Consider the following 23,920-nt stretch of genomic DNA (forward strand, 5'->3'; position numbering starts at 1 on the left):
GCTCCCTCACTCTCCCCCTCACGTCTGTGCAGAGGCGGCGAGCCGGGCCATCGTGCAGTTCCTGGAGGTGAACCACAGCGAGGAGGCGAGTCGAGGCTGGATGCTCCTGACCACCATCAACCTGCTGGCCTCATCTGGACAGGTGCGTGACTGAGACCTTTAAAGACCTTCAGTAAAGACCTTCAGTAAAGACCTTCAGTAAAGACCTTTAGTAAAGACCTTCAAGACCTTTGTAAAGACCTTTAGTAAAGACCTTCAAGACCTTTAGTAAAGACCTTTAGTAAAGACCTTTAGTAAAGACCTTCAAGACCTTTAGTAAAGACCTTTAGTAAAGACCTTTAGTAAAGACCTTCAAGACCTTTAGTAAAGACCTTCAAGACCTTTAGTAAAGACCTTCAGTAAAGACCTTCAAGACCTTTAGTAAAGACCTTTAGTAAAGACCTTCAAGACCTTTGTAAAGACCTTTAGTAAAGACCTTTAGTAAAGACCTTCAAGACCTTTAGTAAAGACCTTTAGTAAAGACCTTTAGTAAAGACCTTCAAGACCTTTAGTAAAGACCTTTAGTAAAGACCTTTAGTAAAGACCTTCAAGACCTTTAGTAAAGACCTTTAGTAAAGACCTTTAGTAAAGACCTTCAAGACCTTTAGTAAAGACCTTTAGTAAAGACCTTTAGTAAAGACCTTCAAGACCTTTAGTAAAGACCTTCAAGACCTTTAGTAAAGACCTTCAGTAAAGACCTTCAAGACCTTTAGTAAAGACCTTTAGTAAAGACCTTCAAGACCTTTGTAAAGACCTTTAGTAAAGACCTTTAGTAAAGACCTTCAAGACCTTTAGTAAAGACCTTTAGTAAAGACCTTTAGTAAAGACCTTCAAGACCTTTAGTAAAGACCTTTAGTAAAGACCTTTAGTAAAGACCTTCAAGACCTTTAGTAAAGACCTTCAAGACCTTTAGTAAAGACCTTCAGTAAAGACCTTCAAGACCTTTAGTAAAGACCTTTAGTAAAGACCTTCAAGACCTTTGTAAAGACCTTTAGTAAAGACCTTTAGTAAAGACCTTCAAGACCTTTAGTAAAGACCTTTAGTAAAGACCTTTAGTAAAGACCTTCAAGACCTTTAGTAAAGACCTTTAGTAAAGACCTTTAGTAAAGACCTTCAAGACCTTTAGTAAAGACCTTCAAGACCTTTAGTAAAGACCTTCAGTTTACCCACCCTCGTCAGTTCCCTTTGGTCTGATCTTCACATGAACGTCTCCTTGAATCCGTCTGTGTTTGATGGACCAGTTTAGTCTCGCAGTAGTAACTTCCTCTCGATCATGTGCGTGTGACCCTCTGACTAAACGGATTTAACTTCCTGAAAACCTCTGGACGTTGTGGTTTCCTGAGGCTGTGCTGGTTTGTTCCAAAGCAACGCAATCATTTACAGACTTCATCTAAATGTGGAGACTCCGGGATATTTAGTGATGATGTATAAGGTCTGTGGTCAGACCTGGTCAGACCTGATCCGTGTTCAGACCTGGTCCGTGTTGAGACCTGGTCAGACCTGGTCCGTGTTGAGACCTGGACCTCCTCACACGAAGCAGAGCAGAGCAGATGGACCTCCCACAGAGACATGAAACCTCTTCCTCCAGAGCTTCAGTGCAGCTCAGGGTCAGAGGGGAGTTGTGGAGGTACAGGGTCTCTCCTGCAGCTTCAATAACCTGCTCCAGATCATTTTATACTGAATATTTTCATCACTTTTTGTAAATTTTTTAAAACAATTTTTTATATTTTTTTCATCCTTTTTTTTCATTTTTTAAAAACATTTTTTTTAATCATTTTTTATCATTTTTTCATAATTTTTTTATCATTTTTTGCTTAATTTTTTCATCTTTTTTGTCATTTTTTAAAAACAATTTTTTTTATCATTTTTCATTATTTTATTCTTAATATTTTCATCACTTTTTCTCAATTTTTTAAAACAATTTTTAATAATTTTTTCTTAATTTTTTACTAAGTTTTTTCCATCATTTTTCCATCATTTTTCCATCATTTTTTGTCATTTTTTGTCATTTTTTCATCATTTTTCCATCATTTTTTGTCATTTTTTGTCATTTTTTGTCATTTTTTGTCATTTTTTCATCACTTTTTGTCAATTTTTTAAAACAATTTTTTATAATTTTTTCATATTTTTTTAATCATTTTTTGCTTAATTTTTTCATCATTTTTCCATCATTTTCCATCATTTTTCATCATTTTTTGTCAATTTTTTAAAAATTTTTTTTATAATTTTTTCATATTTTTTTAATCATTTTTTGCTTAGTTTTTTCATCATTTTTTCATCATTTTATACTTAATTTTTTCATCACTTTTCGTCAATTTTTTAAAACTCACTGCTATAGGACGTTAGATCCAAAGAATCCCCAAACTGTGTGTTAACTCTCCACATGTGCAACATCTGGGCACAAACGGCTGAAACCGTTTCATTCAGAGAAAATCAGCTCTGATGTAAGGCAGTGTTTTCCCTCTGTTTGAACTGCATTCCTCAGGTCATCTGTTGAGCTCGTGCTGCTCAGCTGTTCTTCTCCTCCTCCTCCTCCTCCTCCTCCTCCTCCTCCTCCTCCTCCTCCTCCTCCTCCTCCTCCTCCTCCTCCTCCTCCTCCTCCTCCTCTTCCTCCTCCTCACGTCTCTCTCTCTGCTCTGTAGAAAACCGTGGACTGCATGACCACCATGTCCGTGCCGTCCACACTGGTCAAATGCCTGTACCTGTTCTTCGACCTGCCCAACATGGTGGAGGCTCCTGTGGGCACCACCACGACCCCCCCGCCCCCTCCGGCCCCCCCGTCCCAGGACAAGACCCCCGGGCAGGGCCAGAGCCAGACGCACTCAGAGCTGCCCCTGGCGGAGCGCCGGGTCCTGCTGCAGAAGGTCTTTGTCCAGGTGAGAGTCCGAGTCCGAGTCTCAGTCCGAGTCCGAGTCCAAGTCCAAGTCCGAGCCCGAGCCCGAGCCCGAGTCCGAGTTAAACCAGGCTTAGATTCTGGATAAAAAAGAAGAAAAGCATCAAAAGAACAAATCGAAAATATGGAAATATTTGGAAAAATTGGGAAAATTTACGGGAGTGAAATTGGAAAAATATCTGGAACATTTGATTTTAAATAAATAAAATACATGAAAAAAATGGTTAAAAATAAGAAAAACTTTTGAAGTGTTTTTTCTGCCCTTTTGTTGTTTCTTGGTTGTTTCACCTCAAATTCATGATACGAATGTAAACGAAATAAAATGGAAGGAAAAGGAATGAATGAACTTTATAAATCTGCTTCATGTTTCTATAAGACAAATATTTTAGTATCGGAAAAAATATCGTTAAAGGGACAGTTCAGGATGGGCCTCATTTCCTCGTTATCCAGAGTGTTGCTGATTTCAGGAGATATTCTTTTTGTAATTCATGCAGTTCTTATATTTGAAGAGTTTCGTGGCGCTAGGCTAGTGCATGTCTATGGTATCAGCTAGCCTGCATTAAAAACAGTGTGACCCGCTCCACAGAGCACCTGAGTCACTGATAACACCAGACTAACCATATACATGTCTGTGTCAGTAGTCATTTAAAAGACCTTATATCTGAGCAGCATCAGCTCCGTGGTTGTATAAGCTACGCAGCGGCGGAGTGATCTGAGAGGAAATAGTCCTTCAAAATTAGGGCTGGGCACCGTTAAATTTTTTTCCATACCGTTGCTTTAACGATACTTTTTCCGGTACAGATACTTAATTATTTTTCATTTAGAACCATAAAACTGATGAATAATGTTAATTCATTCTTTTCCTTCCATTCAATTTCTTCTACATTTGTATTAGTTGTTTGAGATGAAACTTCCTTCAACAACAGGCGGGAAAAAACTTTACACGTTTCTTATTTTTTCCCCCATTTTTAACAATTTGGGGACAATTTTCGCCCTTTTTTCAGATTTACCCCCAATTTTTTTTGTGTGCATTTTTTCCCCACGTTATTTCCTTTTTTGATATTTTTGATTCCCCAAATTTTTCCCAAATTTAACCCAATTTTTTTTAATTTTTTTTACTTGTCTTTCACTTTTTTGTTTCTTTTTAAATGTGTAAAACCAACAGCATAACAACTTGAATATAAAGATTTTGTATTTCTTTTCGGTACCTGCTTTCGATACTTTTATTTTTCCTAAACCTTCATTTTCGACACCGTACTGGCATGGTTTAACGGTACCAGCCCTTCTCAGAATGCGATCGTTCATGTGATGCAGGTCAGTTTTATTCCAAACATGATTCTATGGACACAGACATGTATATAATATACAATATACAATATAAGAACTGCATGAATTACAAAGTAAATATCTCCAGAAATCAACAACACTCTGGATCAGTGGTTCTCAACCTGGGGGTCGCGAGACAAATTTGGGGGGTCGCCAGATCATTTAGGTAAAATAGCCATATTTTCATTAGCAAATAATGTGATATTTTATTGTACCAAAATAACAAAAAAATGACAAAAATGTGACAAAAAAAAAAAAAAAAAAAAAAATGTGAAAAAAAATGAAAAAAAAATGACAAAAAATGACAAAAATGTGACAAAAAATTACAAAAAAAATTACAAAAATGTGACAAAAATGTGACAAAAAAAAAAATGTGACAAAAAATGACAAAAATGTGACAAAAAATTACAAAAAAAATTACAAAAATGTGACAAAAATGTGACAAAAAATTACAAAAAAAATTACAAAAATGTGACAAAAAATGACAAAAAAAATGACAAAAAAATTACAAAAAAATTACAAAAATGTGACAAAAAAATGACCAAAAAAGTGACAAAAATTTGACAAAAATGTGACAATTTTTTTTTTAATTTTTTTTAAAAAATGTGACAAAAAAATGACAAAAAAATGACAAAAAAATGACAAAAAATTGACAAAAAATTGACAAAAAAATACAAAAAACCCAACAAAAAAATGATGGAAAAAAAAAGTGATGACGTGAGGAAAAAGATCCTCTCGGTTCAGGCGAGAGGTTAAGAATTATGTCGGCTACTATGTCTATTTCTCTCGGTGTGACACGAGCGGGGGTCACGAATCCCTTTTACTGTTAAAATGGGGGTTGCGGCGCCAAAAGGTTGAGAACCACTGTTCTGGATAACTGGGAAATGAGGCCCTGTCTCAAACATCCTGAACTATCCTTTTAAAGTATCGGTATCGGCTCACGGTTCTGTCAGTATCGGTATCGGCTCACGGTTCCGTCAGTGTCGGTCCCAGGCCTGGTCTCACATGTCTGGTCTCACATGACGCTGTCTGACAGATCCTGGTGAAGCTGTGCACCTTCGTGTCTCCGGCCGAGGAGCTGGCTCAGAAGGACGACCTGCAGCTGCTGTTCAGCGCCATCACCTCGTGGTGCCCCCCCCATAACCTGCCCTGGAGGCGGAGCGCGGGGGAGGTCCTCACCACCATCTCCAGACACGGCCTCAGCGTCAACGTGGTCAAGTACATCCACGGTGCGTCCGAGCCCCGCCTCCTCAGAGTCCGTGTCCTCGCCCGTCCTCACGGTCTGTCTCACGGTCTGTCTCACGGTCTGTCTGTGTCTCTGCAGAGAAGGAGTGTCTGTCCACGTGTGTCCAGAACATGCAGCAGTCTGATGACCTGTCCCCCGTGGAGATCGTGGAGATGTTCGCCGGACTGTCCTGCTTCCTCAAGGACTCCAGCGACGTGTCCCAGACGCTGCTGGACGACTTCCGCATGTGCCAGGGCTACACCTTCCTCTGCGACCTGCTGCTCCGGTGAGTCCGCCTCCCCCGCCTGAAGCGAGGCCAGCTGTACCCAAATCTAAAAGGGTGGAGCCAACAGGCCAGTGTAAGACCTGCTGCTCCGGTGAGTCTGCCTCCCCCGCCTCCCCCGCCTGAAGCGAGGCCAGCTTTACCCAAATCTAAAAGGGTTCAGCCAACAGGCCAGTGTAAGACCTGCTGCTCCGGTGAGTCCGCCTCCCCCGCCTCCCCCGCCTGAAGCAAGGCCAGCTGTACCCAAATCTAAAAGGGTGCAGCCAACAGGCCAGTGTAAGACCTGCAAAACTCCTAAAATGGAGCTTTTTACTTCTGTTGACGCCACTTTTATGACATTTTTTTCATCTATTTTTTGGGGGGATTTTCATAATTTTTTCATAATTTTTTTGTCACTTTTTCATAATTTTCCCTCATTTTTCTAATTAATTTTTTCCTAGTTTTTCATTATTTCATCATTTTTTGTCAATTTTTTAAAACAATTTTTTCAAAATCATTTTTTCATCGTTTTTTTTTAAATCATTTTTTACTTGTTTTTTTTATAACTTTTTGTCATTTTTTCATCATTTTTTGCTTAGTTTTTTTCATCATTTTTTAAAATAATTTTTTCCTAGTTTTTTCATTTTTTCATCATTTTTTACTTATTTTTTTCATCGTTTTTTTAAAACAATTTATTTGTCTTTTTTTTGGTCATTTTTGGTCATTTTTTGTCATTTTTTCATCATTTTTTGGTCAATTTTCTAAAACAATTTTTTATCATTTTTTCATCATTTTTTTAAATATTTTTTTCCTATTTTTGTTCATTTTTTTCATCATTTTTTTAAAAACAATTTTCTATCATTTTTTGTCATTTTTTGTCATTTTTTACTTAGTTTTTTTCATAATTTTTTCATCGTTTTTTAAAACATTTTTTTTTCATAATTTTTCACTTAGTTTTTTTTCATTTTTTTTCATTTTTTAAAAACAATTTTTCATCATTTTTTGTCATTTTTTCATCACTTGTCTGTGACTGTTTCTGCCGCACATGTTCTGCCCGAGGACCATCTCCAAAGATCAGAAGAGACTCTGTAGACTCCTTCTTTGTCCCCCACATGTGCCTCCTCAGCAGACTGAGATGTGTTCTTGTGTGAGTTGAAATGCTCCTCTGTTCCTCTGTCCTCAGGCTGGAACAGGCCAAAGAGGACGAGTGTGCGGACGCCCTGAAGGACCTGGTGAACCTGGTGACCTGCCTCTGCACGTACGGCGTGAGCGACCTGAAGCCTGCGGGACTGACCACCGGGGCGCCCTTCCTGCTGCCCGGCTTCGTGCTGCCCCAGCCCACGGGGAAAGGTCTGCACTCTCATTCCTGTATCAGACTGGGACAGAGCATGTGAAGATAAAAAGTAAAATAACCCTATGTGAATAGTACATTGGGAAAGATTAAATATGACCTAAACCCCTTGATGGCAAATAATCGTAATAGGAAACAAAAAAATGCTATGACTCCGCTATACCAAATTTAATTGCCGCAAAAAGAGAAAATAGCGACCAATGTTAAGGTAAAATGGGAAGAAGAGTTTCATATACAAATAACTGAAAATGAATGGGAACAGATCTGTGCAGGTCCATAAAACTGTGGGTTCCTTATTCTGGAGAGAGTTCGCTTGGAAAGTAACTCTGAGATACTTCTTGACTCCAGAAAATATAAAGGGGCAAGTTGTAAATGTTGGAGGAATTTTTATGACATTTTTTTCATCCATTTTTTTTTTATTGGATTTGCCTAATTTTTTCCTAATTTTTTGGTCACTTGTTCATAATTTTCCCTCATTTTTTTAAATATTTTTTTCATAATTTTTCCTAATTTTTTTAAATATTTTTTTCCTAATTTTTTCATAATTTTTCCTAATTTTTTTTAATATTTTTTTCATAATTTTTCCTAATTTTTTTTAAATATTTTTTTCATAATTTTTTCATAATTTTTCCTAATTTTTTTAAATATTTTTTTCATAATTTTTCCTAATTTTTCATATTTTGTCATTTTTTCATCACTTTTTGTAAATTTTTTAAAACAATTTTTAAATCATTTTTTCATCATTTTTTCATCATTTTTTTGTCATTTTTTTGTCATTTTTACTCATTTTTTTTTTTTCAAATTGTAAATGTTGGAGGAATTGTGGAGAGGAAAATGCAAATCACAAACATTTTTTCTATACTTGTAAAATTATACAACCTCACTGGAAAGAAGTATTTGAAATTGTTGAAGCGATTCTGGGAAAGAAACTTGACTTAAAATCAGAAAATATTATATTAGGAAAAACCCCAATTAATATAAACTCAGATGAAAAATATATATCTCAAATTCTTATAATCACAGCTCTAAAGATCAGAACAAAGGATCCACTGGATATTAAGAAAATGGATTAATATTATACAAGAAGTAAAACTGAATGAGAAGATAACTCAAAATAACATGGGCCATGAGTTTGACATGAAATGGTTTATAAAAGAAATGGAAAGTACATAAAGACCAATGTTAACCCCTTAACTCCCGCCTGAACCGAGCACATTCTCTCCAGTTTGGCTTTACCCCAATCCAAAAGCTTCTGGAAAAAAGGTGAGAAAATAGCAACAAAACTGAGACGAAAACAATGATGGAAAAGTGACAAAAAAGTGACGAAAAATTGATGAAAAAGTGGCAAGAAATTGATAAAAATCTGACAAAAATACTACAAAAAATGTGACAAGAAAATGACAAAAAAATCGATAAAAAAATTAACCAAAAAATGACCAAAATGTGACAAAAATGTGGCAAGAAAATGACAAAAAATTGATAAAAAATGGACGAAAAAAAAGACAAAAATTTGATAAAAATTTGACAAAAAATCTACAAAAAAAGACAAAAATGTGACAAGAAAATGACAAAAAATTGATTTAAAAAAATCAACCAAAAAATGACCAAAATGTGACAAAAATATAACAAAAATTTGACAAAAAAAGACAAAAATATGACAAAAAATGTGGCAAGAAAATGACAAAAAATTGATTAAAAAAATGGTTGAAAAAATGACAAAAATCCTCTCTGTTCAGGCGGGAGTTAAGAGGTTAAGGCCACTTATATTGTATGTATCATGTACATTCTGCAAAAACGGCAACTGTAAACAACTGTGTACAAGACAAACTAAACTCTCCTCCTCGTTATATATTTTATTATTGTTTTTTTTTCTTTTTGTTTTGTTTTTTGTTTTCTCATTTTTGTACGTCTATCCGTTTGTCTCTTTTACATTTGTGTGTATGTTTTTGTATATTAGTTACCAGGGGCGGACTGGCCACATGTCCATTCTGGAAAAGCACAGAAGGGCCTCTGGCTCGAGGGCCACCGGTCCCGCCTCAACCGAGCTTTACCTAAATCTAAAAGCTAAAAAGAAAAGCATCAAAATGGCGAGAAAAAGAGGATGAAAACATGAGAAAAACACGGACAAAAAAACACAACAAAAAATGGCAGAAAAAAAATTATAAAAAATTCAACTAAAATGTGACAAAAATTCAACAAAAAATCAACAAAAAAATTACAGAAATTCAACAAAAATGTAACAAAAATCCAACAAAAAAGTGACAAAAATCCAACAAAAAAGTGACAAAAATGTGACAAAAAAGTGACAAAAATCCAACAAAAAAGTGACAAAAATTCAACAAAAAATAACAAAAATTCAACAAAAAAGTGACAAAAATGTAACAAAAATTCTACAAAAAAGTGACAAAAATTCAACAAAAAAGTGACAAAAATTCTACAAAAAAGTGACAAAAATGTAACAAAAAAGTGACAAAAAAGTGACAAAAATTCAACAAAAAAGTGACAAAAATTCAACAAAAAATGACAAAACTTCAAAAAAAAGTGACAAAAATTCAACAAAAAAGTGACAAAAATTCAACAAAAAAGTGACAAAAAAGTGACAAAAATTCAACAAAAAAGTGACAAAACTTAAACAAAAAAGTGACAAAAATTCAACAAAAAAGTGACAAAAATTCAACAAAAAAGTGACAAAAATTCAACAAAAATGTGACAAAAATTCAACAAAAAATGAAAAATACAACAAAAAAGTGACAAAAAATCAACAAAAATGTGGCAAAAATGAAAGAAAAAAAAAAAACATACAAAAGGTGACACAACACAGCAACCGCGCGAGGAAAAAGGTCAGCATGCATTTGGTTTAGGCGGGAGGTAAGAGGTTAAAATATGTATTTGTTGAAGTGTCACAATTACGCTAATTTGGGCCAGGCTGGTCAGAGTCCAGGGCTGGTTTTCAGTCCCGGTCCGCCCCTGTTAGTTACGGTATATGGTTTATATTTCTTTTGAAACAAATAAATAAAAATAAAGTAATAAAAAAAATAAAAGTAAAATACCCCGTGCGTCTCCTCTCCTCCACAGGCCACACGGTGAGGAACCTCCAGGCGTTCTCCGTGCTGCAGAACGCCTTCCTGCGGGCCAAGAGCAGCCGCCTGGCCTGCATGCTGCTGGACGCCATCGGGAACATCTACGCGGCCGAACCCTCCAACTACTTCATCCTGGAGTCGCAGCACACCCTGTCCCAGCTGGGCGAGCGCGTGGCCCGGCTGCCCGAGGCGCTGCCCAAGTACTTCGAGCTGCTGGAGTTCGTGGTGTTCAGCCTGAACTACGTGCCGTGTAAGGAGCTGTTCAGCGTCAGCGTGTTGCTGAAGTCCAGCTCGTCCCAGGCCTGCAGCGTGACGGCCGTGCGCACCCTGCTCAAGCTGGCCCGGCACGACGTGGTGTTCGGCGACGTGCTGAGGGAGGTGGGGCTGCTGGAGGTGCTGACCAACCTGCTGCACAAGTACGCCGCCCTGCTGAAGGAGCCGGGGGCGCAGGGGGGGCTCAACCACGAGCAGGGTACGTGAAAAACATACGCAAGTTACTGTCGCTACTTTCTCAAAGTATTGGTACTTCCAATACTTTTAAAGAGGGGGTATTCTGCTTTTTTCAGTCCCATAGCACCAGTCTATATCTCACTACAATGATGACCAACCTTCTGTTGGTCTGTAAATGCAGTAAATCAGAATAACTGCCTTGTATAAAATGTCTCTCTCAAAATGGCTGTAGTGAATGTCTTGAAATAGGCCTCTGTCTCTTTAAGAACCTCTGAGCCTTTAGACACGCCCCCTCCACACGCTGTCTGTGGCATCAGTGGGGAGGGGGTTCTGCTGAGGAGCAGTGGTTGGTTACTCGGCTGGTGACCAAAGCTCGGAGGCGTCTCCAGGAGGTGGGGGCGTTCCTAGGAGGACTCAGGCAAACCTATCCCTAAAATGGCCGCCATCAGAGTTTTTACAGATTACTCAGAAATACGTGAATGTGCCAAGGCAACACTTCAGGCATGTTTTTAATGAGGGAGTGACAGAATAACAGGATGGAAAGCTGGAAAAAGTCCATTTTGCAGAATACCCCCCCTTTAAACCAAAGTCTGTGAGTGGGATCATGGGCTCCAGGGCATCAGCTCGAGGAGACTGTGAGGCTCCACACAGGAGAACCTCCTCTGTGCTGGAACAGTCTCCCTTTATCATCAGAGAGACTTTTAAAGCACGTTTTAAACAGCGGCTAAAGGAAAACCAGGCCTGTGAACACTTACAGTTGTTATTGCATTTGTAGTGATCTGTCGTCACATTTTGTAAATTGGAGATTGTGTATGTGTTTCCTGCCTCGGGACGACAGATGGAAACTAGCATCTCCGCTATAATCGATATGCATTGTCCCTGTCAAATAAATAAAAATAAAAATAAAGTACCTGAGCTTAGACGAGTTGATCCGTACCTGTCTGGTCTTTGTGTCCGTGGAAGAGCTTGGTCACTTCTAACTTGGAGCCATAGGAATACACTGGGAGAGGCTAAATGCTAACAACATCTTTAGTCTATGTGCGTGACTGAGCGCACACACAAAGACCAGACCGGTGCACATCAACTCGTCTACTGCGTTACTTGTTGTATAACTTTGTAATTACTGCTAAAGGCGGTTCTTAAGAGTGTCGTGTGTTGTTGTGTTGTTGCAGCGGACTGTAAGCGCCCGGACCTGCTGGAGGAGCAGAAGCAGCTGGCCTGGCTGGTCATGGAGACTCTGACCGTCCTCCTCCAGGGCTCCAACACTAACGCAGGTACTGACCCGCGGTCCCCTGGGGGTACCCGCTGACCCGCGGTCCCCTGGGGGTACCTGAGGGGGGTGAGGGTTAGACTTCCTCACCGAGTGTCTGTCTTTACAGCTTTGTTCCGGGAGTTCGGCGGCGCTCGCTGTGTCCACAACATCGTGAAGTACCGTCAGTGCCGAGAACACGCTCTGCTCATCATCCAGCAGCTGGTGCTGTCGCCCAGCGGGGACGACGACATGGGGACTCTCCTGGGCCTCATGCACTCGGCCCCGTCCAGCGAACTGCAGCTGAAGACCGACATCCTCAGGGTATGAGGGGTCAAGAGTCCCCAGGGGTTCAAGAGTCTTCAGTGTTTAAGAGTCCTCAGGGTTCAAGAGTCCTCAGGGGTTCAAGAGTCCTCAGGGGTCAAGAGTCCTCAGGGTTTAAGAGTCTTCAGGGTTTAAGAGTCCTCAGGGGTCAAGAGTCCTCAGGGTTTAAGAGTCTTCAGGGTTCAAGAGTCCTCAGGGTTTAAGTGTCCTCAGGGTTCAAGAGTCTTCAGGGTTTAAGAGTCTTCAGGGTTCAAGAGTCCTCAGGGTTTAAGAGTCCTCAGGGGTTAAGTGTCCTCAGGGTTTAAGAGTCCTCAGGGGTTCAAGAGTCCTCAGGGGTTCAAGAGTCCTCAGGGTTTAAGAGTCCTCAGGGTTTAAGAGTCTTCAGGGTTCAAGAGTCCTCAGGGTTTAAGAGTCTTCAGGGTTCAAGAGTCCTCAGGGTTTAAGAGTCCTCAGGGGTTAAGTGTCCTCAGGGTTTAAGAGTCCTCAGGGGTTCAAGAGTCCTCAGGGTTTAAGAGTTCTCAGAGTTCAAGAGTCCTCAGGGTTTAAGAGTCCTCAGGGTTTAAGAGTCTTCAGGGTTCAAGAGTCCTCAGGGGTCAAGAGTCCTCAGGGTTTAAGAGTCCTCAGGGTTTAAGAGTCCTCAAGGTTTAAGAGTCCTCAGGGTTTAAGAGTCTTCAGGGTTCAAGAGTCCTCAGGGTTTAAGAGTCTTCAGGGTTCAAGAGTCCTCAAGGTTTAAGAGTCCTCAGGGTTTAAGAGTCTTCAGGGTTCAAGAGTCCTCAGGGTTTAAGAGTCTTCAGGGTTCAAGAGTCCTCAAGGTTTAAGAGTCCTCAGGGTTTAAGAGTCTTCAGGGTTTAAGAGTCTTCAGGGTTCAAGAGTCCTCAGGGTTTAAGAGTCCTCAGGGTTTAAGAGTCCTCAGGGTTTGAGAGTCCTCAGGGTTTAAGAGTCCTCAGGGTTTAAGAGTCCTCAGGGTTTAAGAGTCCTCAGGGTTTGAGAGTCCTCAGGGTTTAAGAGTCCTCAGGGTTTAAGAGTCCTCAGGGTTCAAGAGTCCTCAGGGTTTGAGAGTCCTCAGGGTTTGAGAGTCCTCAGGGTTTAAGAGTCCTCAGGGTTTAAGAGTCCTCAGGGTTTAAGAGTCCTCAGGGTTCAAGAGTCCTCAGGGTTTAAGAGTCCTCAGGGTTTAAGAGTCCTCAGGGTTCAAGAGTCCTCAGGGTTTAAGAGTCCTCAGGGTTTAAGAGTCCTCAGGGTTTAAGAGTCCTCAGGGTTTAAGAGTCTTCAGGGTTTAAGAGTCTTCAGGGTTTAAGAGTCTTCAGGGTTCAAGAGTCCTCAGGGTTTAAGAGTCCTCAGGGTTTAAGAGTCCTCAGGGTTTAAGAGTCCTCAGGGTTCAAGAGTCCTCAGGGTTTAAGAGTCTTCAGGGTTTAAGAGTCTTCAGGGTTTAAGAGTCTTCAGGGTTCAAGAGTCCTCAGGGTTTAAGAGTCTTCAGGGTTTAAGAGTCTTCAGGGTTTAAGAGTCCTCAGGGTTTAAGAGTCCTCAGGGTTTAAGAGTCTTCAGGGTTTAAGAGTCCTCAGGGTTTAAGAGTCCTCAGGGGTCAAGAGTCCTCAGGGTTCAAGAGTCCTCAGGGTTCAAGAGTCCTCAGGGTTCAAGAGTCCTCAGGGTTCAAGAGTCCTCAGGGTTTAAGAGTCTTCAGGGTTTAAGAGTCCTCAGGGTTCAAGAGTCCTCAGGGTTTAAGAGTCTTCAGGGTTTAAGAGTCCTCAAGGGTTTAAGAGTCCTCAGGGTTCAAGAATCCTCAGGGTTTAAGAGTCCTCAGGGGTTCAAGAGTCCTCAGGGTTTAAGAGTCTTCAGGGTTTAAGAGTCCTCAGGGTTTAAGAGTCCTCAGGGTTTAAGTGTCCTCAGGGTTCAAGAGTCTTCAGGGTTCAAGAGTCCTCAGGGTTCAAGAGTCCTCAGGGTTTAAGAGTCCTCAGGGTTTAAGAGTCCTCAGGGGTTCAAGAGTCCTCAGGGTTCAAGAGTCCTCAGGGTTTAAGAGTCCTCAGGGTTCAAGAGTCCTCAGGGTTCAAGAGTCCTCAGGGTTTAAGAGTCCTCAGGGTTCAAGAGTCCTCAGGGTTCAAGAGTCTTCAGGGTTCAAGAGTCCTCAGGGTTCAAGAGTCCTCAGGGTTCAAGAGTCCTCAGGGTTTAAGAGTCCTCAGGGTTCAAGAGTCCTCAGGGTTTAAGAGTCTTCAGGGTTCAAGAGTCCTCAGGGTTCAAGAGTCTTCAGGGTTCAAGAGTCCTCAGGGTTCAAGAGTCCTCAGGGTTCAAGAGTCCTCAGGGGTTCAAGAGTCCTCAGGGTTTAAGAGTCCTCAGGGTTCAAGAGTCCTCAGGGTTTAAGAGTCCTCAGGGTTCAAGAGTCCTCAGGGTTCAAGAGTCCTCAGGGTTCAAGAGTCCTCAGGGTTTAAGAGTCTTCAGGGTTTAAGAGTCCTCAGGGTTTAAGAGTCCTCAGGGTTTAAGAGTCCTCAGGGTTCAAGAGTCCTCAGGGTTCAAGAGTCCTCAGGGGTTCAAGAGTCCTCAGGGTTTAAGAGTCCTCAGGGTTTAAGAGTCCTCAGGGTTTAAGAGTCCTCAGGGTTTAAGAGTCTTCAGGGTTTAAGAGTCCTCAAGGGTTTAAGAGTCCTCAGGGTTCAAGAATCCTCAGGGTTTAAGAGTCCTCAGGGGTTCAAGAGTCCTCAGGGTTTAAGAGTCTTCAGGGTTTAAGAGTCCTCAGGGTTTAAGAGTCCTCAGGGTTTAAGTGTCCTCAGGGTTCAAGAGTCTTCAGGGTTCAAGAGTCCTCAGGGTTCAAGAGTCCTCAGGGTTTAAGAGTCCTCAGGGTTTAAGAGTCCTCAGGGGTTCAAGAGTCCTCAGGGTTCAAGAGTCCTCAGGGTTTAAGAGTCCTCAGGGTTCAAGAGTCCTCAGGGTTCAAGAGTCCTCAGGGTTCAAGAGTCTTCAGGGTTTAAGAGTCTTCAGGGTTTAAGAGTCCTCAGGGGTTAAGAGTCCTCAGGGTTCAAGAGTCTTCAGGGTTTAAGAGTCCTCAGGGGTTAAGAGTCTTCAGGGTTTAAGAGTCCTCAGGGGTTAAGAGTCCTCAGGGTTCAAGAGTCTTCAGGGTTTAAGAGTCCTCAGGGATTAAGAGTCCTCAGGGGTTAAGAGTCCTCAGGGGTTAAGAGTCCTCAGGGTTTAAGAGTCTTCAGGGTTTAAGAGTCCTCAGGGTTCAAGAGTCTTCAGGGTTCAAGAGTCCTCAGGGTTTAAGAGTCTTCAGGGGTTTAAGAGTCTTCAGGGTTTAAGAGTCCTCAGGGTTTAAGAGTCTTCAGGGGTTTAAGAGTCTTCAGGGTTTAAGAGTCCTCAGGGTTCAAGAGTCCTCAGGGTTCAAGAGTCCTCAGGGTTCAAGAGTCCTCAGGGTTTAAGAGTCCTCAGGGTTTAAGAGTCCTCAGGGTTCAAGAGTCCTCAGGGTTTAAGAGTCCTCAGGGTTTAAGAGTCCTCAGGGTTCAAGAGTCCTCATGGTTTAAGAGTCCTCAGGGTTCAAGAGTCCTCAGGGTTTAAGAGTCTTCAGGGGTTTAAGAGTCCTCAGGGTTTAAGAGTCCTCAGGGTTCAAGAGTCCTCAGGGTTTAAGAGTCCTCAGGGTTTAAGAGTCCTCAGGGTTCAAGAGTCCTCATGGTTTAAGAGTCCTCAGGGTTCAAGAGTCCTCAGGGTTCAAGAGTCCTCAGGGTTTAAGAGTCCTCAGGGTTTAAGAGTCTTCAGGGGTTAAGAGTCCTCAGGGGTTTAAGAGTCCTCAGGGTTCAAGAGTCCTCAGGGGTTTAAGAGTCCTCAGGGGTTAAGAGTCCTCAGGGGTTCAAGAGTCCTCAGGGTTTAAGAGTCCTCAGGGTTTAAGAGTCCTCAGGGTTCAAGAGTCCTCAGGGTTCAAGAGTCCTCAGGGTTCAAGAGTCCTCAGGGTTCAAGAGTCCTCAGGGTTCAAGAGTCCTCAGGGTTCAAGAGTCCTCAGGGTTCAAGAGTCCTCAGGGTTCAAGAGTCCTCAGGGTTCAAGAGTCCTGAAAGTGTTGATCAGCTCTTTAAATGCTCCCTGTTCCCTCAGGCCCTGCTGGTCGTGCTCCGCGAGAGCCACCGGACGCGCACCGTGTTCCGGAAGGTTGGCGGCTTCGTGTACGTGACGTCTCTGCTCGTGGCCATGGAGCGCTGCCTGTGCCAGCCGCCCTGCCACGGCTGGGAGCGCGCCAACCAGAACCAGGTGTTCGAGCTGCTGCACACGGTCTTCTGCACGCTGACCGCCGCCATGCGCTACGAGCCCGCCAACTCGCACTTCTTCAGGACCGAGATCCAGTACGACAAGCTGGCCGACGCCGTCAGGTAAAGATAAAACTATAAACGTATTTAACTTAGATCCAGAGCAACAAAATGGCCGACGCCGTGAGGTAAAGATAAAACTATAAACGTATTTAACTTAGATCCAGAACGACAAAATGGCCGACCCGTCAGGTAAAGATATAACTATAAATGTATTTAACTTAGATCCAGAACGACAAAATGGCCGACGCCGTCAGGTAAAGATATAACTATAAATGTATTTAACCGAGATCCAGAACGACAAAATGGCCGACGCCGTCAGGTAAAGATATAACTATAAATGTATTTAACTTAGATCCAGTACGACAAAATGGCCGACGCCGTCAGGTAAAGATATAACTATAAACGTATTTAACTTAGATCCAAAACGACAAAATGGCCGACGCCGTCAAGTAAAGATATAACTATAAATGTATTTAACTTAGATCCAGAACGACAAAATGGCCGACGCCGTCAGGTGAGTTCTAATGTATTCACAGCTTTCCATCACTGTGGCCTCTAGGACCGAAGATCTTTAATAAAACTCGAGATATGACATGGCACAGTAATATGTCGGAACGAATGGTGATTCTGGCGGCCATCTTGTGACTGGCTTTAACCCAGTGCCATGTAATCCACTTATGTCTTTGATTCTGTTTTGATCTATTTCTAGTTATTCCACGGCTCTTTAAGGTCAAGCTCTCTGACCTTATGCCAGACCTGGTTTGTGAGGAGTTTGCAGAGAAAACAAACTTTCAGTTAAATCATTAGCGTGGTGAGCGAGAACCGATCCAATGTTAGATAATGGGCTTTATAAATGAGGGGGGCGGGGCTAACCATAGCATCTGGCAAACCCAAGACCTAGGGCTTTGTGGGCAATTTCCAAAACAACCTTTAAGCAAAAATCAACACGACTATTGTTGGTTTAACAAAGCTCGAGTACAGACCGTCCGTCGTGTGTTTCAGGCTGCTGGGCTGTTTCTCCGACGTGAAGAAGCTCGGGGCCACGGGGGTGTTTCCGTCCAACGCTCAGCCCTTCCAGAGGCTGCTGGAGGAGGAGCTGGCGCCTGCGGGGGGCGGGGACAGCGTGTGCCCCACCCTTAAACACTGCAGCAAACTCTTCATCTACCTGTACAAGATGGCCACCGACTCCTTCGACAGGTGAGCCACGTGGGCGGCGCCGTGGGCTCGATGCCTCATGGTGAGGGGGGGGGGCACGCCGGGTTTGTCCAGGCGGTTTAAAGAAGTCCCGGGATCGAACTTTGAATCCAAACTTTGAGTCGTGTTAATCTGCCACTTTACTGATTTACAACAGCTCAACACAGCCTTAAAGGGGAATATACAAATCAGTACACTGATAAAACCCTCCTAAAAACAAGGAAAAAAATCTTAAAATAAGACATTTTGTCTTGTTTTAAGGAATAATTCTGCCAATGGGGTCAGTGTTTTTTTCTTGCTAAGAATTCTTATTTCTAGAATATTTTTCTCATCATAAAACAACAAAGAAACACTAAATTTAAGCAAAATGTCCTCAGAAAATGGAATAATTTAAGGAAAACATTCTTATTTAGTGAGAAATTGTGGATATTTTACTTAAATGTTCTTAATAAATACTAATATTTAAGGGACCCACCTCCATGATGTGGAGCCAGGCTGATGGTCAGAATCACCTGCTGGAGGATTCACCTATTGTACATGTTTTTAGTGGCAGACACGGGGAGAACATGCTCCACACAGAAAGGCCCCGTCCTGGTGGGAATCGAACCCAGGACCTTCGAGCTGTGAAGCTGAGGCTCTAACCGCTGTGCCACCGAGCCGCCCACTTTAAAGAATGGAATGTTTTATCTATCTGTGAGAAGCAGTTCTTACATTAAGAGTTGTTGATCTTAGTTTTTCTTAAAAAAAGAAAAAATATTCTTTGTCTAAAACTGAAGAAGATTCAAAAAGTTTTTCTTTCTTGTTACAAGAAAAAATATCATGTTTTTAGTAAATTTATCTGAACAAGAAATGGCTGGATTTTATTTCCTAAAATAAGATTTTTTTTCTCAAGAAAACTTTGCTCAGTGAGACATTATTATTTTTTAGGGGAAAAATAAGAACTTATTTCTTAAAGTAAGACATTTTTACTTGCTTCGAATCCACTTTTTGCAGTGTTAATAATTAAAGGGTGTGATTGTTGGAACAGCCTGGACCTGTTCTGCAGTTTGTGTTTACTACTCTCCCACACAGTGTTTTAGCATCTTTCCTTTGGTCTAACGTTTCCCCTAAGGCCAGAAAACACACAAACATTTAAAGTGTGACATATTTTAAATAGAACAAAGGCGTAAAACTGTGCAATACAAATAAAAGAAGGTTTAGAGACTTTTCTACCAGATCCTAAACTCTCACACTCGCTTCACTGCACGACGAGCCGCTCTGTCCTGGGCCTGGGCTTTTCCTCTTTAAAGGCGGATCTGGGGCCCCCTCACAGGGACTCACGGGGCCCCCTCACAGGGACTCACGGGGCCCCCTCACAGACAGTCCGCTCTGGGCTGGACTCTTCCGTGTCACTAACATCCTCTTTTCTCTTCCTCTCTGCCTGTCCTGTCTGTGTGTGTGTGTGCTGCCTCCTGGTGGTGTAGTCGCACTGAGCAGCTCCCTCCCTGCCTCAGTGCGGAGACCTCGCTGCCCTCGCCCTGGGGCACCCCCGCGCTCACCCGCAAGAGGTACCAGCCCCCGTGTCACCCGGACGGGCCTGCATGTGCTCCACTGTACTCATGTTCTCGTGTACTTCTATACCAGGGGTCGGCAACGTCAGGCCCGGGGGCCAAATCCGGCCCTCCAGCACAGAACCTCTGGCCCCCAAGATGGTTTTGAGAAATATTTTTATGCAAATAAAACATCAAATACCTGTTAAAGTATCTAAAAATGCGAGAAATAATGTCAGTATTTAAAAAATGTCCTGTCAGAACGTCCCTCTTGGTCATAAAATGTTAAACAGTGATTCTCTACTGGGGGGTCGGGACCCTAAAGTGGGTCATGAAACCATTTCCAGTGGGTTGTGAGTCTATAGGGAACTTTAATTCAATATTTTCCATCTGAAACTGCAAAAAGTATTTAACTAGATCAGTATAAACATCTAAATTTGAGCACAATAATCCAAATTATAGTTGTTTTGACTAGTTAAGAAGTTGTTGAGCATTTGTCCCAGATTATTTCACTTGTTCTGAGATGTTTCTGACTCGTTTTAATACATTTCGTCCTTATTTCAGGTCATTTTCTTTGCCAATGGGGAAAGAAAATTGTTCTTTCACTTTCTTATTTCAAGCGAGATTTACCCTAGAACTGGTCTGAAATGTCCTCAAACAAGCAAAGCAAACTCGGTCCGATCAGGAAAAGTGTCTAAATGAGTGAAAACCGCTCAAAACAAGAAACATTTCCTCAATTCAACTCATTTAAGCCAAAGCTTGATTTTTACTTTTTGTAGTGTGAAACTGCAGGAAACACTAACTGTGTCTGTTATAATGAAGGTTATTGGATGTTTTTGCTCATAAATCTACTGCTTGTTCCACAAAAACTTGCGTAGAAAATACAATATTTTATACGATTTTATTTGGGTCGTCGGCTCGTCATCCGAGGGTAATGGTGGGACCCAAAGCCCTGACGCATCGGAGCCACTGATGTAAAACACTGGCTTTTGCAGAAAATATTTTCTTTACTTAATATATTAGTACAATGTTGAGGTTCGGCCCTCGGGTGTTTTGGCAATGATGAAAATTGTCCCTCCACGACGCAAGCTTGCTTACCCCTGTTCTATACTAATACTCCTGTTCTCATGTACTCATACTCCTGTACTAATACTCCTGTACTCATGTACTCATACCGGAGATGCTCTTATCCATCTTTCGAAAAACTCTGACACCGATACTTGGAGGTTGAGAATCGGCCGATACTTCGCATTATCGTTGTTGCTGCTTTTAGTTCCGTATCGGATATTTGGTAATCGATCGCTGATCCAATAATATTTCATCCTGCATCGGCTCTGATATCGATCCAGTATCGGTATTGGCTTGTTGCACAATGTGGCTACGCTAGTTCCTCTGAGCTGAAGCTGTGGGCGCTCGTACTTCCTGTCTGTATTCATTTCCATTAAGATTAGCTTCGACCCGTTCGAATCATTGTATTTCCTGCAGATTCTGTGGTGGACGTGAGTTCCTCGTAGACGATCACTTCCTGCAGGTTTACGAGTTGCTGTACAGTGTAAATATTTCCGTAGAGGAGACGTCTATCTTTATAGAGTTCGGGAAATTCCAGTTACCATGGAGATCCGCCATCTTTGCAGCTGTTAGCATACATTTCCATAGACTAACATGAGCTAAAAACAGCATAAAAAGTGGAGAGAAAAAAAGCCGTGGAACAGCTCCGTTAGCTGCTGAGTTACTGCTGGTAAATACACAACAAGTGTTTTAATGTGAACAATAACTCCAGTATTTTAACTTTTAAAATCTCCATTAGTTCACAATGGCTGCTAATCCCATAATGCTTAGCGATATGACGTCACATTCCCGAACTCTAAGAATCTAAGGATCAGTGAGTTTGTCTTGAAGCTAAAGGCTAACAATAATTTCATGCATTATACAATTTGAAAGAGTGACTTTTAATCCATTTCTTTTATAGCATGTTAGCCTTTAGCTTCAAGACAAACTATCAATCCTTTATGATCACAGGCGTCTCCGATCTGAACTCGCTACATCCTACATTCAGGTTTGAACACACAGTAAATGATCATCTACTGGGAACTCACTGCCCACCATGTAATCTTTAGAAAATCTGATTATTATTCCAGGAAAAGAATACAGACAGGAAGTACTGGCGCTCACAAGTCCAGGTCAGAGGAACTAGCATAGCCGTACCGTGCAACAAGCCAATTGGTGCTGATTCATTCTCTCATGTGACCTTAAAACACAGTCATCGTCATTTCAAAAGTTAGTCTTATTAATTATTACTATTGTGTTTTTGTCATTCAAACGTCCGCGGCTTTTTATAAATATATATATGAAACTTGTAAATGAAACTTCTGTGACACTGTGACATATGATGGCTTAATGAGAGCGTTTGTAAACGTGTTCTCAGCAGCGTGTCCTCAGTAGCGTGTTCTCAGTAGCGTGTGCTGTTGCAGGTTCGGATACCACGGCTCCTCGGCTCCGGTCAAAGCCCTGACGGACCTGAAGCTGCACCTGTCGGGCTCTCCGGCGCCCCCTGCCTCCTCCTCTCTGTCCGACATGGTGGTGATCCATCCCGGGGCGGTGCTGGCCATGCTGGACCTGCTGCCCTCCGTGTGCTCCGAGAGCCAGCCCGAGGTGAGGGCGGGGGAGGACCGGGGGGAGAACCGGGGAGAACCGGGAGGCTAAACGAGCGGGACGGTATCGACAAAAACGTTTAGGTTCAAATAGAAGCATCGAGAGAAAAAAGTAATGCAGTTTTGATGCTGTTGGTCCAGGGACAGCGTGAAAGAAGTGACTTAGTTTCAGCTCAAGTCAATATTTTTGGGCCAATACAATAAAATAATAAAATAATAATAAAACATTTTTTTTTTTTAATTTTAGCCCCATTTTTTGCACTTTTTCCTCTTTTTTTTTCATAATTTTCCACATTTTTCCCTCAAATTATTTCCCAATTGCTGCTCCATTTTTTCTAAATATTTGCAAAGTTTTTCAAAGATTTTTTAGTTTTTTCCCCACAAAACTTTCTTCTCATTTTTGACAATTTTGTACAAATATGTTTCTTATTTTCTCCTAATTTTCCCCCAATTCCCCCTGATTTTTTTCCCCAAGTTTTCCTTTTTTTTATTTTTATTTTCTACTCCATTTTTCTAAATACTTGCAAAATTTTCCAAATATTTTTTTGTTTTTTCCCCCCAAAATTTTCCTCTAATTTTGGACAAGTTTGTTCAAATTTGTTCCTTATTTTCTCATAATTATTCCCAATTCCCCCTGATTTTTTTCCCCCAGTTATCCTTTTTTTCTCTTACAATTTTTTTTATATTATTTTTTTAAAGACAAATTTCTCCCAATTTTTTCTTTAGCCCAATTTTTCCACATTTTTTGCACTTTTTTCTTGTTTTTTTGTCATAATTTTCCATATTTTTCCCTCAAACTATTTCCCAATTGCCGCTCCATTTTTTCTAAATATTTGCAAAATTTTTCAAATATTTTTTCGTTATTTTTCCCCAAAATTTTACAAATATGATCCTTATTTTCTCCTAATTATTCCCAATTCCCCCTGAATTTTTTCTTCCCCAGTTTTCCTTTTGTTTTTGTTTTTTTTTGTTTTTCTTTAATATAATTTTTTTAAAGACACATTTCTCCCAATTTTCCTCATTTTTTCTCCAAATTATTCTTCGTTTTCCACACGTTTCTTGACATTGGAGATGAACCTGAATTTCTTCCACACATTATTGTTCTGTTTTATGGTTCTAGACGACAAATGTTTTAGTATCACAAAGAATCGTACTCGGCCCTTCTTGTGATTACCCTCATTTAACTGACTCTGAATCCGGCGTGTGTTCTGCTCAGCACGCCCTGGACCTGCAGCTGGCCGTGGCGAACGTCCTGCAGCAGCTGGTGAACTCGGAGAGGAACCAGCAGCTCCTGTGTGAGGCCTGTCTGCACCAGAGGCTGCTCCAGCGCTGCAGCCAGGCCCTGGGCGACGAGGAGCACCCGCTGCACCCCCCCCTGCAGAGGATGTTTGAGAGGCTGGCCTCTCAGGCACTGCTGCCCACGCCCCTCAGGTACGGCCCCCACACCCCCTCAGGTACGGCCCCCACACGCCCCTCAGGTACGGCCCCCACACGCCCCTCAGGTACGGCCCCCACACGCCCCTCAGGTACGGCCCCCACACGCCCCTCAGGTACGGCCCCCACACGCCCCTCAGGTACGGCCCCCACCCTCTCAGGTACGGCCCCCACCAAGGCCGTGGGAACCCAGGGTGCTGAGGGCGCTGCAGCACCCCCTGGTGGATAGTCTGTGAACTGCAGGCAATATTAACCCCTTAACTCCCACCTGAACCGAGCACATTTTCTCCAGCTTTACCCCAATCCAAAAGCTTCTGGAAAAAAGTGTGAAAATAGCAACAAAACTGAGACAAAAACAAGGATGAAAATGTGAAAAAAGTGAGAAAACATTGACGAAAAAGTGACAAAAAAGTCACGAAAATTTGATAAAAATGAGACGACTGCCCAACAAAAAAAAGTGACAAAAAATTAACAAAAAAGTGAGAAAAAATTGACAAAAAAACGCAAATAATTTGACAAAAAAAGTGACAAAAAATTGACAAAAAATGACAAAATTTGACAAAAAATTGACAAAAAAGTCACGTAAATTTGATAAAAATGAGACGACTGCCCAACAAAAAAAAGTGACAAAAAATTTACAA

The 23,920-nt window shown here is 41.7% G+C and overlaps 1 protein-coding gene across 1 annotated transcript in view; it reads left to right on the forward strand.

The window, feature by feature from the left end:
* The window catches only part of wdfy3 (WD repeat and FYVE domain containing 3), a 146,044-nt gene that overhangs the window by 12,640 nt on the left and 109,484 nt on the right, over nt 1-23,920 (forward strand). Inside the window, 13 exon segments of the mRNA XM_079563969.1 lie at nt 33-142; nt 2,682-2,915; nt 5,295-5,487; nt 5,583-5,769; nt 6,929-7,095; nt 10,172-10,648; nt 11,799-11,900; nt 12,006-12,199; nt 16,260-16,531; nt 17,474-17,668; nt 19,129-19,212; nt 21,666-21,846; nt 23,062-23,276. Coding sequence (XP_079420095.1) covers nt 33-142; nt 2,682-2,915; nt 5,295-5,487; nt 5,583-5,769; nt 6,929-7,095; nt 10,172-10,648; nt 11,799-11,900; nt 12,006-12,199; nt 16,260-16,531; nt 17,474-17,668; nt 19,129-19,212; nt 21,666-21,846; nt 23,062-23,276 — 2,611 coding nt within the window.

The sequence above is a fragment of the Gobius niger genome, assembly GCF_951799975.1.
Source record: "Gobius niger genome assembly, chromosome: 1".
Classification (NCBI taxonomy): domain Eukaryota; kingdom Metazoa; phylum Chordata; class Actinopteri; order Gobiiformes; family Gobiidae; genus Gobius; species Gobius niger.